Source organism: Hypanus sabinus, chromosome 22 (genome assembly GCF_030144855.1).
Source record: "Hypanus sabinus isolate sHypSab1 chromosome 22, sHypSab1.hap1, whole genome shotgun sequence".
Classification (NCBI taxonomy): domain Eukaryota; kingdom Metazoa; phylum Chordata; class Chondrichthyes; order Myliobatiformes; family Dasyatidae; genus Hypanus; species Hypanus sabinus.
The window spans coordinates 57027779-57041129 of NC_082727.1; the positions used below are offsets into that span (position 1 = coordinate 57027779).

At 42.2% G+C, this 13351-nt stretch overlaps 2 protein-coding genes across 4 annotated transcripts in view; one reads left to right on the top strand and one right to left on the bottom strand.

Moving 5' to 3' along the window:
- The window catches only part of sec23ip (SEC23 interacting protein), a 142216-nt gene extending 140854 nt beyond the window's left edge, over positions 1-1362 (bottom strand). For both annotated transcript variants that reach the window (XM_059947815.1, XM_059947814.1), the window contains exon 1: positions 1173-1362. In XM_059947815.1, the coding sequence (XP_059803798.1) occupies positions 1173-1293 (121 nt within the window). In that variant the 5' untranslated portion in view covers positions 1294-1362. The remainder of the gene's footprint in view (positions 1-1172) is intronic.
- Positions 1363-1416: 54 nt separating this feature from the next.
- The window catches only part of mcmbp (minichromosome maintenance complex binding protein), a 37992-nt gene continuing 26057 nt past the window's right edge, over positions 1417-13351 (top strand). For both annotated transcript variants that reach the window (XM_059947817.1, XM_059947818.1), the window contains exons 1-2: positions 1417-1620; positions 12117-12202. In XM_059947817.1, the coding sequence (XP_059803800.1) occupies positions 1563-1620; positions 12117-12202 (144 nt within the window). In that variant the 5' untranslated portion in view covers positions 1417-1562. The remainder of the gene's footprint in view (positions 1621-12116; positions 12203-13351) is intronic.

Below are 13351 nucleotides of genomic sequence, written 5' to 3' on the forward strand. Positions count from 1 at the left end.
TCAGAAACTAAATCTAAAAACCTGTACAAATGCCTTGTGGAATATGTGATGTCAAATCTTTTCATTTCAAAGTTAACTTCAGAAAACAATTAGAGTCATATAGAAGTACAGCACAGAAACAGGCCCATTTAATGTGTGCCAAACCATTTAAACTTCCTACTCCCATCGACCGGGACCATAGCCCTCCATACACCTACCATCCATGTACGTATCGAAACTGCTCTTCAATGTTGAAATCAAGCTCACATGGACCACTTGCACCGGCAGTTCATTCCACACACTCACGATGCTCTGAATGAAGAAGATTCCCCTCATATTCTCCTTAAACTTTTCACATTTCATCCTTAACCCATGACCTCTAGTTGTAGCCCCACCCAACCTCAGTGGAAAAAGCCTGTTTGCATTTACCCTATCTATACCCCTCATAATTTTGTATACCAACAAGTTTTTCAATATTTATTAGTTTAACTAGTAGATATAAATTACATAAATACAGGATAAAAGGATATTACCTTGTGCAATACAACACATTCTGATGATGACACTTCAGGGATCATGATATTTCACCGACCCCTAAAGTATCAGTCTAACTCTTGTCCTTAAGGCCCTGGACTGATTTGAAAATTCATGCTTTTGAATCAGTGTTAATAACGTTGCTACCTGTGACAGGTAATGGTACTGCAAATTCAGCATTGGACAACCTGAACAACTGCAAAAGCATCAATCTCCTCAGGACGTAAAAGTGTACTATTCTCAATGCGCTGGAAAATGGCAAATACCAATACCGTGTTAAAACAAATTGGATGGCAGATTACACACTAAAGTAACTGCGCTGGTCTGTGCTATACAAACTCTTTGACCACGGATGTTGAACTTCTGGTATCAGTTTCAGCTTGCATCCTTCCTTGAATCTCTGATGGAACTTACACGTCAGAACTCCAGCGTCGCAGACCATTTAATGTTCAGTGGCAGAGGCCGCTGTTTCTATCCCCTCCCACCGTTTCAAACAATATCACAACACTTTGCCTGGAGTGTGGCTAAGCACATCAGTGAGGCAGGGGTACGGCCGGAGATTGTTGCTGAGGCCCCTCATCACAACACACACCACTTGCCCAACACTGCCGGCTCCCCACCAACCACCACCACCGCCGCGGCCAAGCTCAGTCACCCACCGGCTGAAAGAAGACTCGAGTCCGGCACCTGGGCCTGACTGACAGGGATGAAGGGCACGGGGAAGCTAAAGTCGGTGTCGGAGGAGAAGAGCAAGTTGGCACTCGGCTTCTTCTCAGCCATCTTTTCCCCCCAGTAAATCGCTCCGGTTAACACGTCGCCACCGGCTCCGCGGAGCAGGGAGGTCAAAGGGGAAGCAGTGCGCGACCGGGGGGGGGGCTCGGCGTCTGACGTCATGCCGCAGAGGGTGAGAAGACGGCGTGAGCTGACGCGGATTTCCCGCCATTGATATCGCTGGCGGCTCCCGGCTGCAACTTGTAGTTGTCGGGGGGGAAATAAAGTTGCCTCGGCCGCCTTCTGCAACGGTGCTTCGCGTTCCGCTCTGCGGCAAAATGCCTTGCCTGGATGATTGGGTGAATGACCCCCTGAACACGGTGCAGGGCATTTTCGGTGAGTGTTTGTTTGTTTGTGGCCTACTCCTTTTGAAATTGTTATTTCAAGAAAACAAACTCGTCCGCGGTCGCCTGTCGGCCCCGGAGTCGGGTGGTGCATCCTGCCAGGCCTTGGGCGCACCGGTGCTCCTCTCTCCACCTCGCTCATTCAGCCTTCAGGAGAATTCTCTAAACTTGTATAAATTCTTCATCAGAAAGCAAATTGCTCGGCGAACTCAACGGGTCAGGTAGCATCTGCGGAGCGAAATCGACAGTCGTTTCGCTTTAAACATGAATTACTCTATGTACACTCGAACTGATCATTTACAGTAGAAGTGTATGTATATATATTTGAAATACGGGTGTTCTAATGTGTTTTGCCGTTTATGCGAAGTAAATTATTCTATGGAAACGCAAACAGATAATTTAAAGTAGACATGGATATTATATAGGTAAAATATTATATTGGAGATACCGGTATTGTAACGTGCTTTGTCATTTATACTGTTTTTTGGGGGGGATTCCGCAGGGATAATCCCTAGTAGAAAAAACTGACGAAGATGATTATGGAGGCATGATAGTACATTATTTTTGATTTTCAGAAGTGTTTTGCTCAGTGTCCGATATAGACAAGGTTGCATGTAGGTGGGTTGTTTGTATTGTGGGTGCGCAAATCAATTCATTTGGGTCGCAAACAACTTTGCGAGTGTAAAAATACAACGTCGCATTATTCAACAGAAGGGGCACCAACATTCGAGGGAAAGAAACACGGTTCGTCTTTTGGGGGATGATCGGAATATAACTTTAAGATGAGCCCCTTTTCTGTCTGCACTTACTCATCCGATCTGAGTATTTTCATGGTTTTCCATGGGATCTGTTGCGAAACCTGACTGCTGCAGGAACTCAGCAGGTTCAGCAAAATCTGTTCAGAGTGCGTGGGAGGGAGCCCCCCCCCCCCCCCACCCCCATAGATTCTGCTCAATTCACTGAGTTCCTTCAGATTATGCTTGGGGTGTTGTTTTTTTTATTTCAGTTTTCTGTTATCTTAATCCAAAATAAATTCAGTACACTTGTGTCACTATATACAACCGTGAGATTCATTCTGCGGGTGTTACAGTAAATCCAAGAAACACAATTGAACTGGTGAGACAATTGAAACACAATTGAACCAGCTGGATGGACAAACAACTAATGTGTGGGGAAAAAAAAACAACAAACTGCAAATACAAAAGAAAGAAACAGTGATGATGAATAAGCAATAAATATGAAGAACATGGGACTAACAGTCCTTGAAAGTGAGTCCATGCGTTGTGGGAACAATTTAGTGAGGGGATGAGTAAGGTTACCCTCTGGTTCAAGAACCTGTTGGTTGGGGGGGTAATAACCGTTCCTAAAGCTGGTGACGGGGGTCCTGTGAATCCTGTGCCACCTTCCTGATGGCAGCAGCAAGAAGAGAGAATGACCTGGATGATGGAGTCCTCTATGATGTATTTGCTATTCAAAATTCTTGCAATGCTTACAACTACAGGTGTCACAGTTTTTCAAACGTTCGCTTTACAACACCTCTCTGTTAGGAAAGACCTGCATTATTTACCTGTTTTCGCTAACAGGTGGTGTTTTCACTGTCACAAAAAAAGGCAGCGTGCACGTTGAGCAGCCAAGCTCCTCCCCCGGAACTGCATTCTAACCGGCATTGCTTAAACACTTGCCTGTGAGCATCTGTGCTTTATGTCGATTTATTTTGTGCATCTGTTAGCAAGATGAGTTCGAAGGTATCGGAAAAGCCTAAAAGAGCGCGTAAGGGTGTTACACTTAACGTAAGACTAGACATAATAAAGTGTTTCGATTGTGGTGAACGAAGTAAGGATATAGTGAGTTTGGATAAGGGTTTGTGGAAGTTGACGAAGATGATGTTGAAGAGGTTTTGGCATCCCATGCCCAAGAACTGAGAGATGAAGAGCTGATCAAGAGGAAAGGATAACAATTGAAGCCAAACGCGGTAGCCAGTGGCCCGAAAGTGAAGTCGTCCAGGAACTGAATGTGAAGCAATTGCGTGAGGTCTTCGCTGCGATGATTGCAGGAAAGTATGACTTTAATTTTGAAAGGTTTAGGTTTAGGGCATATTTGTTGGATGGTTTGAGTGCTTACAAAGAACTGTATGATAGGAAAATACGTGAGGCTAAGTAGTGAAGCATACTGTCGTTTCTCAAGCCTTCCACATCAGTCGATGACGAACATCAACCTTTGACATCGAGGCAAGCAGACATAGAAGACGATGACCTGCCTGCCCTGATGGAAACAGGCGACGATGAGATGACACCCCAGTCTCCTCTACCTCCCACCACCCCAACCTCCGACTCAGCCTAACACACCATCATCAGTGTGCTCACTGTCTTCCCAATTCCAGTAAGCGAAACTACATTGGACATGCATTATTTCAACTTTATATAGGCTGTGTAATTTTATGTGTTATTTGGTATGATTTGGCAGCTTCATAGCTTAAAGGTTATTAGAAAGAGTGCTTCTGCCGAGAGCGCTTGTGTCGAGTGTTTTTGCCGCGAGTGCTGCTGAGAGCATTTGTGCCGAGTCTTTCTGCCGAGAGCGCTTGTGTGAGATTTTTGCTGCTGTGGACAGTGCTGCAATAATTGCAGAAAAGTATTCCTACTTTATATAGGCTGTGTATTTATCAGATCATTCCTGCTTTTACTATATGTTATTGTTATTTTAAGTTTTATGTGTTATTTGGCATGATTTAGTAGGTTATTTTTTGGGTCTGCGAACACACAAATTTTTCCCATATAAATAAGTGGTAATTGCTTCTTCACATTACAACATTCCGGCTTACAAACGGTTTCATAGGAACACTCTACCTTCGAATAGCAGGGGAAACCTGTAATAAAGTCTACCTTTGACATCACTGGTTAAGCCACTGGAGGTTTTATCTCACATTTCGTTGTCATTCGTACATGAATGCAGTCAAACGAAAGTGTTACTCCAGGGCCAAGGTGCAAAACACAATACACAGCATATAGCATGAGTTCATCACACACAACACAAGGCACATATAGCACATGTAATATAGCAGTAAAATACAGTCACACAAATATAGTCCAAGTCCCTGAGTCCATGAATGTTGCAGCAGTCAGCAGTCGAACGTGATACAACTTCTCTTCTGCTGAGCGAGCACCGGGGGCAGCACCAAAACCACCAGCATGGACGCCATGCCGCACTGACTGACACCTCCCCTGGGTGACTGTAAACGGGACACCGCAGCTTGAGGCCTTGTCCTCGCTGTGACTGAGGTCACGCAGCCCCTCGCCATTTGCCAATAAACCAGTGAAAAAGAGTGGTCTGTCACAACACTTACAGTGCAGGTTCTATTTTATGGCTCATTATATCTTGCCATTGTTAAATGGCAGTCCATGGCTTCAGTGAAATTGTTTTTAGTGCAGTATAGTTTGGATTTTGGTCAGGCATAATCAGATTTAGATTAGGATTTTTTTTTATCATTTGTACATTGAAACATACAGTGAATTGCATCATTTGCCTTAACAGCCTCTACAGCTTAAAGATGTGCTGGAGGCAAATGTCGCTACATGTCCCAGCACCGACATAGTATATCCACAATGCTTGGCAGAACGACACAGAAAATAGCTCAATCAATGTTCCTTCTGATGATGTAGGTTATTGGGTTACAGTTGAGTCGTTGCAGGATTTGCCCATTGCCAGATTTGTTTGTTTTCTGTGCACAATAGGCACGGAACTGGCCAAAAGTTTGGAGTTGACTTGCCTATATTGGTGACCACATTTGGAAATTTAACGGAAGCAGTTTTAAGGGCTTAATTATCCTAAGTCGTCATGTCAGCCTCTGTTTCCTTCAGAGTTTGCAAGGATTCAACAGACATTTAAAGCTTTGACAAACTTCTATAGATGTCTGCTGGAGAGTATATTGACTGGTTGTGTCACTGCCTGGTGTGGAAGCGCCTATGAACAGAACAGAAAATCCTACAAAAAATAGTGGATACAGCCCAGTCCATCATGGGTAAAGCCCACCCCAGCATTGAGCAAATTTTCACAAAGCATTGTCGCAGGAAAGCAGCATCCAGTCTCGTGGATCCCCACCACCCAGGACGTGCTCTCTTCCCTATTCTGCCAAAAGGAAGAAGATCAAGGCTCACCATCACTGGGTTCAGGAATAGTCTTCACTTGTCCTGATGTTTCCACATCAATGGACTCACTTTCAAAGTCTTCATCTCATATTCTCAATGTTGTTTGTTTACTCGTTATTGTTTCTTGTTTTGTATTCGCGCAATTTGTGACTTTTGCATGCTGGTTCAGCGCCCAAGTTGGTGTGGTCTTTCCTTTATTAATGGTTATCATTTCTTTATGGATTTATTGAGTATGCCTGCAAGAAAATGAATCTTGGAGTTGTAACAGAAATGTACTTTTGATAAGAAATTTAATTAAACTTTGAACTTCTGCCCCTGTGCTGTGAATGCCTGATCTTCTGTGAGTCATCGGGGCTCTGAGATTGAGAAGCAACTCCTTCCATTGCAGTGTGGGAAGGTGTTAACATCCCTTTTAGCTTTAAAACTAGGGGACAGTGGTAATCATTTCAAGAGAAGATGGCAATTGTATTTCTCAGTGCAGTCTTAGTAAAATATTGAGCCTTGAAAGGATTGGCTCAAAGCATTTATTGAAAGCCAGTTTGGAGCTGCCTTTTGACATTTAGTTATCCAGTGGACGGTCACTTGACCGTTGGTTGATCAGGGCAGCTGTTTATTTGGGTCAACTCTTAAAGAACAAACAAATCAAGAAAATCACCAGTTAATTGGGACAGGAGACTCTTGCTGAACAGCTCCTAACTAGTGTCAGTCCCGTGCATGTCATGTGGCCTTTAGACACTATACTGTGCCTAGAGAGAACCAATTTAAAATGGCTTCAGTGGTGTGTCACTGATAGTTGGCGGGTAACAAACAATTAGACAATTCAGTACTGTTTTGCTCATCACGGTTTCAAGCATTTCGTCTTGGAGATGCTAGAAACAGCCCAGGGTGAAAATGAAACTATTTCATTCCTTCAACAAGTTAGAAACTATAAAGAATTTGAAGGTATTGACAATCATCTTGAACGTTACAATGAAAATGAAGATCAGAATCAGGTTTATAATCACCAACATGTGATGTGAAATTTGTTAATTTAGCAGCATTACATAATATAGAAGAAAAAAAAATTGAAGGCAGTCCATATGTTGAATAGATTAAAAATTATGCAAAAAAAACAGAAATACTATATATTAAAGTGAGGTAATGTCCAAGGGATCAATGCCAATCTAGGATTCGGATGGCAGAGGGGAAGAAGCTGTTCCTGAATAGCGGATTGTGTGCCTTCAGGCCTCTGTACCTCCTACCTGGTCATAGCAATAAGAAAAGGGCATGCCCTGGGTGCTGGAGGTCCTTGATAATGGACGCTGCCTTTCTGAGACACCGCTCCTTGAAGATGTCCTGGGTACTTGGCAGGATAATACCCAAGATGGAGCTGACTAAACTTACAGCCCTCTGCAGCTTTGTATGGTCCTGTGGAGTAGCCCACCACCCCCATACCGGACAGTGATGCGGCCTGTCAGAATGCTCTTTGGTACACAAGTTTTTGAGTGTATTTGTTGACATACCAAATCTCTTCAAACACCTAATGAAGTATAGCTGCTGCCTTGCTTTTATATAACTGCATCAATATTTTGGGACCAGGTCAGATTCTCAGAGATCTTGACACCCAGGAACTTGAAACTGCTCACTTTCTCCACTTCTGATCCCTCTGAGGATTGGTCTGTGCTCCTTCATCTTACCTTTCCAAAGTCCACAATCAGCTCTTTTGTCTTACTGGCATCGAGTGTCAGGTTGTTGCTGCGACACCACTTCACTGGTTGGCATATCTCACTCGTGTACGCCCTCTTGTCACCACCTGAGATTCTGCTAATGATGATTGAATCAGCAAATTTATAGATGGTATTTGAGCTATATGTAGCCACACAGTCATGTGTATATAGATTTGGAGGATGCATCCATTGAAAGCTTTGTTTGAAGGCAATCCATTATCTGCACTGGTTGTCTATGCTGATTTTGTTCATTTATAGTCAATCAAAAGTAGACTGGACGAATTCCTCCATCGATAACGGTTAGGAACTAATACAGTCTTATAGTACTGCTGTAGTATTGGTAATGTTCTAATTTGCTCTGTATTTTATTTAAATAAACAAGTTGTTACTCAGTTGGTCTTTTTTTTTATATATATATATATATATATATATATATATATATATACCTTTTAAACTATTTCCATGAAACTTCAGCTCATTGAGATAACCGCTTAATTGGGCCAAAATGTACTGGTCCTTCTGTGTCCCAATTAGCAGTTAGCGCAGCACTATTACAGCTTGGGACATTCCAGACTTTGGAGTTCAATCTGCCACCCATCTGTTCGTCCAACCTGGGTGCTTCAGTTAACTCCCACAGGCCAAAGATGTACCAGCTAGTTGTTATTAATTGTCCGGTGATTAGTGTTAATCGGGTATGTTGGGGGTTGCTGGATGACACGGCTCAAGTAAGGGCCTACTCTGCACTGTAACACTAAATAATTAAGTAACCGGGATCCACTGTATATGCATGCTATAGCTGTTGATGCAATTTTGTTTTACAGTGGTGCTAGAAAGTTTGTGAACCCGGTGAAATTTTCTCTAAATACATGTACAAGTAATTTTTTTTTGTGTGTTTTTTATGTAATTGGGTTCTCTTTATCTAGTTTTAGTACTTGTGTGAAGATCTGACCACATTTTAGGTTATATTTATGCAGAAATAGTGAAAACTCTACAGGGTTCACAAATGCTATACCTTGAGTTCAAGGATGCCATGCCAACACTCAGGGCTGTCTGAGCTCAGAAGTGGCTTTTGCAGCCAGTGTTGGATCTGCAGACCCAACAGGTTAGGCAGTGATTGCTGGCAGGACTGTCCAGTGATAGTTTGGTAAGTGGAGTACTCCAAGTATTTACATTATAGTCCTTATGAAGGGTCTGGCCCAAAACATCAACTGTTTATTCTTCTCTATAGATGCTGATTGACCTGCAGTTCCTCCAACTCTTGTGTGTGTTACAATACAGCTTTGAGTTTTGCCAGTGAGAAAATGCAGGGTCCTTAATGCAACCTTAATAAGTGGGTTAAATTTCTTCCAAGTACATTTTTGGAGCATCGTTGAGTCCTGTCTATAACAGGGGCTCCCAATCTTTTTTTATGCCATTGACCAATACCTTTAAGGAAGGAGTTCTTGGTCCCCTGGTCAAGAAGATAATCACTTGCAATTTGAACAGAAAGATCTCAGACATGGTGGCAAATCTATTTTGGGATATGGAGTGGACGTGAATAAATTAGTCAGTCTGTCAGGGCTGAATATATATTGGGATATCAATGCTGAACACTGGCCTGGGAAAGAAGGCTCAGGTTGGTTTGTTGGTCCTGGTTTGGAAGATTTTGCACAGATAAACTTGGTTTCATTTCCCCAGCTGTAGTTTGTCTATGTCTTGAAAGTTGGAAAGTAAAAAGGTAATTGCTGCAATATAGACTAGGGTCTATGCACCAGGTGTGAGGTCTTGTTATTCAAATACATCTTGCTGAAGGGTCTTGGCTGGAAATGCCAACTGCTAGTGCACTGTAGACAAGTGTCATATTTCATATCAATGTTGCCCTTCACTGAGAGGTGTTTCCTGAAATATGGGAGGCAGGCTTATCCTGGGTCTTTATTGTTAGAGGGCATAGTTTTTTAAAAAAATTTTCTTTTATAGCTTGATGGAGTTGTACAAGATGACACTATTACAGCTTGGGCTATTACAAGTTAGCATGATGTTATTTCAGCTTGAGACATCAGAGTTCAGTTCCGGTGCTGTCTGTAAGGATTTTGTGCGTTGTCCCCAAGACTGCATACGTTTCCCTCGGATGCTGCAGTTTTCTCCCACAGTACAAAGATTTGCTAGTTTGTTGGTCATTGTAAAATAGTCCTGTGACTACCTATTGTATAGGTAGGTTGCTGGGCGCTGTGGCTCGTTGGGTCGGAAGGGTCTGTACTGTGCTGTACTTCTAAATACATAACAATGAAATAAATTAAGATGCACAGATTGAGTGGACAGGCAGAGACTACTTATCCCATGACAAAAATGACTAATACCAGGGAGCATAATGTTAAGGTGGTTGGAGGAAAGTATGGGGGGAGGGATGTCAGAGGCAAGTTCTTTACACAGAGTGGTGAGTGCATGGAACACCGTCTCGGAAGAGGTCATGGCTGATACATTAGGTGCATCGAAGAAGCTTTTAGATGCACATGGATGATAGAAAAATGGAGGGTTGTGTGAGAGGTAAGGATTAGATTGATCTTGGAATAAGTTGGCACAACATGGGCTGTAGTCTGTCTTCTATGAAAGATCTGGCATGAATTGTAGCTTCATGCATCAAATATTGTCTTTGAGTGCTGAAGTTGTGGCTGAATTGGGTTTTGAATTGGATTCTCTGTAGATTGAACCTTGTCCTAATGGTCCTGTAGCTTTTGTTTTGACCTGGTTATTGCCTCCAATCCCAACTTTATCTTCCACTCATCATTGTAAATCCTGGCCTAGGCTCATCACACCTCCTGTCTCAGTGACCCCGGCTGTGTTTTTGTATGTTGTGTTCTTTAGGTGTTTCTCTTTTATCTCTGCAGTGTAGCTGTCTTCTGCTCCCCTTCGTACAGGGGCAGAGCCATAAGGGCATTCTTTGGTTTGCTCAGTTGGTATCTCATTTCCTCTTCCACTCACCCCTCAAATATTACTGTGGGATGAGGACACATTGCTGAAGTACGTCTTGATTTGAACTTAACAGCTGAAAACCTTACCGCTGGTGAATGGGTAGAACATGTGGAAAGTACCAGCTTGTACTAAACCCACTAACCGGTGCTTGGTTGGTGGATGAGTATATCTTGCTGAATTAAATGCTTGTGCAGGTGCTGTTAAATATGCTGCCTTCCACCCTCTCAGATTTCACTCTGTGGCTGCAATATTCTCTGAATGTCAGATAGACCAAGTTTAGGAAGACTGAAGATGCTTTTTGGCTCCTGCTGTTAATTCTATACTGCTTATCCAATCCCAGCCTCGGTCATTTATGGACTGTTTGTGTTAGGGAGAGGGTTGAATTCTTCGTTAGACCCCTCTAAACCTACACTTAACTCTCCCATAAGAAAATGTTCCTTATTATCTACCTTTATGATTTCGTGGTTACACCTTTCACTGCCTAGACTTTGTGCTCTTCAACACAAAGAATGGGCCTTCAACCAACCCTGATGCCAAATGAAACTAATTCCATCTGTCTATGACCCATGTCCCTCCATTTGCTGTATGTTACTGTACCTTTCTAAATACCTCTTAAACATCACTATTGTAAATGCTTGAACTATTGCACACACTCACTGAAACAGATGGACACCATTCCAGACACATACCAATCTCCTTATTTAAAGAAATAATCTTTCATCCGAAATCTCCTTTAACTTCCACCCCATCTCATTTAAAGCTTTGCTGTCTGGTATTTGGCATCTGCACTCTCTGACCATCTAGTTCAGAGATTCCCAACCTAGGGGTCTATCTTCACATTTTATATGTTTCTCCCTTCGGCACTCCAAAGAAAACAATACAAGTTTGACTGCCTTCTCCTTATAGTTAATATACTCTAATCCAAGCAATATTATGGTAAGCATTCTAACAATTCTTCATTTTTTCACACATTGGCTGGTTGATGGCTTCGTTGTGTGGATTCTTTTGTGTTGTTCTGTGGCTGCCTGTAAGCAGATGAATGTCAAGGTTGTACATGGTATACATACTTTGAACCACCCTGTCAATTGCCACCACATCCTTCAGACCAGAACTGCACATAATACTCTAAATGTTTATGCAGCAGCATGGCTCAGTGCCCCAGCCAATGGACGTAAGTGCCTTTGCCACCCTGCACCAATTTCATTGAGCTGTCAGACTTGGACCTTAACACCATAAGACATAGAAGCAGAAATCTGGCCTATCAAGTCTGCTATACCTTTCCATCATGGTTGATCCTTCCCCCCCCCCCATAAAACCTTAAGATTCCTCATGCATTAGTGTACTAAATGGTCCTACCATTTTCTGTGTAATTTCCTGTTCTCTTGCATTTGACTTCCCAAAGTGCAACACCCCACACTTGCCTGCTTTAAACTCCTAATCCTCTGTCCGTATTTCCTTCTCTCTCCAGAAACCAATAATAATTAAAGTCTTTGTTAGCTTGTATTGGGCCACTATCCATGTTTGTTTGTGTGGTCTGTCTATCTGATATGTGCATCCTTGGACTCATTGAACTGTGATATAAATGTTTGCTCAATTGGCATCTTGCTATGTCGTCCACTCAGAACCTTTGAAAATATTACTGTAGGGTGAGGAAACATTTCTGACGTTGGGCCTTGATTTGAACTTTACAGCTCAAAGTGGCGCTGGTGGGGAATGGGAAAAGAAAGTGGTGGAGTACTTCAGAGAGAAGTTGAAGGAGACGACTGCAGCCAGCTGGGTGAGAGATTATTTCATACATTGTTTATTCTACCATTCCTTTTGAAATAAACATAACAATTATTTAGAATAGTGTAATTTAAGACCTTCTCAACATAATGGAGTTATTGCTTATTCAATTGTATAATAAATCCATAGTCACTAGCCTCAGAACACTCAAGTGCATTTGTGAGGCTGAATGTACAATATTGTGCAATAAATCAGGTAACTGGTGACAGTGCAATTGGATCAACTAATGCTTCGGAGGAAATGCTCTGAGAATGCTCAGTATATTTTGTTTAATAGCAGGCTTGGATCACATTAGTTTTCCATACTATGAACATAATTTGTACTTTCTTCTGACAGCTATGTGCCACTAGTAATATACCACAAGGCTAAATTGCAGAAAATGCTCTTTTAATATAGGACCCGCAGAAAGACTGATTGAATCAAAGGAACTACCAAACCAAGCAGAGTTTTTAGCTCTGCTGTTGTCTCACTTCTGAATTTTTTTCTTTTGCTTCGTTTGGCTGACACAATTTTTGACTTCGTATGTAATTAGAATGATTTCCCTTTTAAGCCTAAAATATTCCCTTAACTCGCATTTAAGTTATCGCATTGCACTTGTTTGGAATCTAAAATTTTATTTTGTTCTCATTAATAGTATTAGAGGGCGACTGGGTAGCATAGCTGTTACTGCTATGCTACAGCTCAGGGTATCAGAGTTCAGAGCTCAATTGCAGTGCTGACTGTAAATATGTTCTCTCCTTGACCAGGAGGGTTTCCTCCAGATGCTCTGATTTCCTCCCACAGTCCAAAGACCTACCAGTTAGTAGGTTAATTGGTCATTGTTAAGTGTCCTATGACTGGACTTGGGTTAAATATACATGGGATCTGGCTGGTGCAACTTCTTGCGCTGGAAGGACCTTTTTCCAAATATTATCTCTAAATCCGGTATTCCCAACCTGGGATTACAGACTCATTGCTTAATCGTTTAAAACAAGTTGGGAACTTCTGATCTAAGTAAATAAAAAAGACACTTGCACTTGTCATTTCCTGTGGCAACATGCTTAGAGCCAGATTTTATAATTGGGTATTTGGGAATTTGAGATTTGAAATTTGTTTCATTGTGTACCCCTACGTAGGAGATTTGACACCTTGAGTAGGCAGA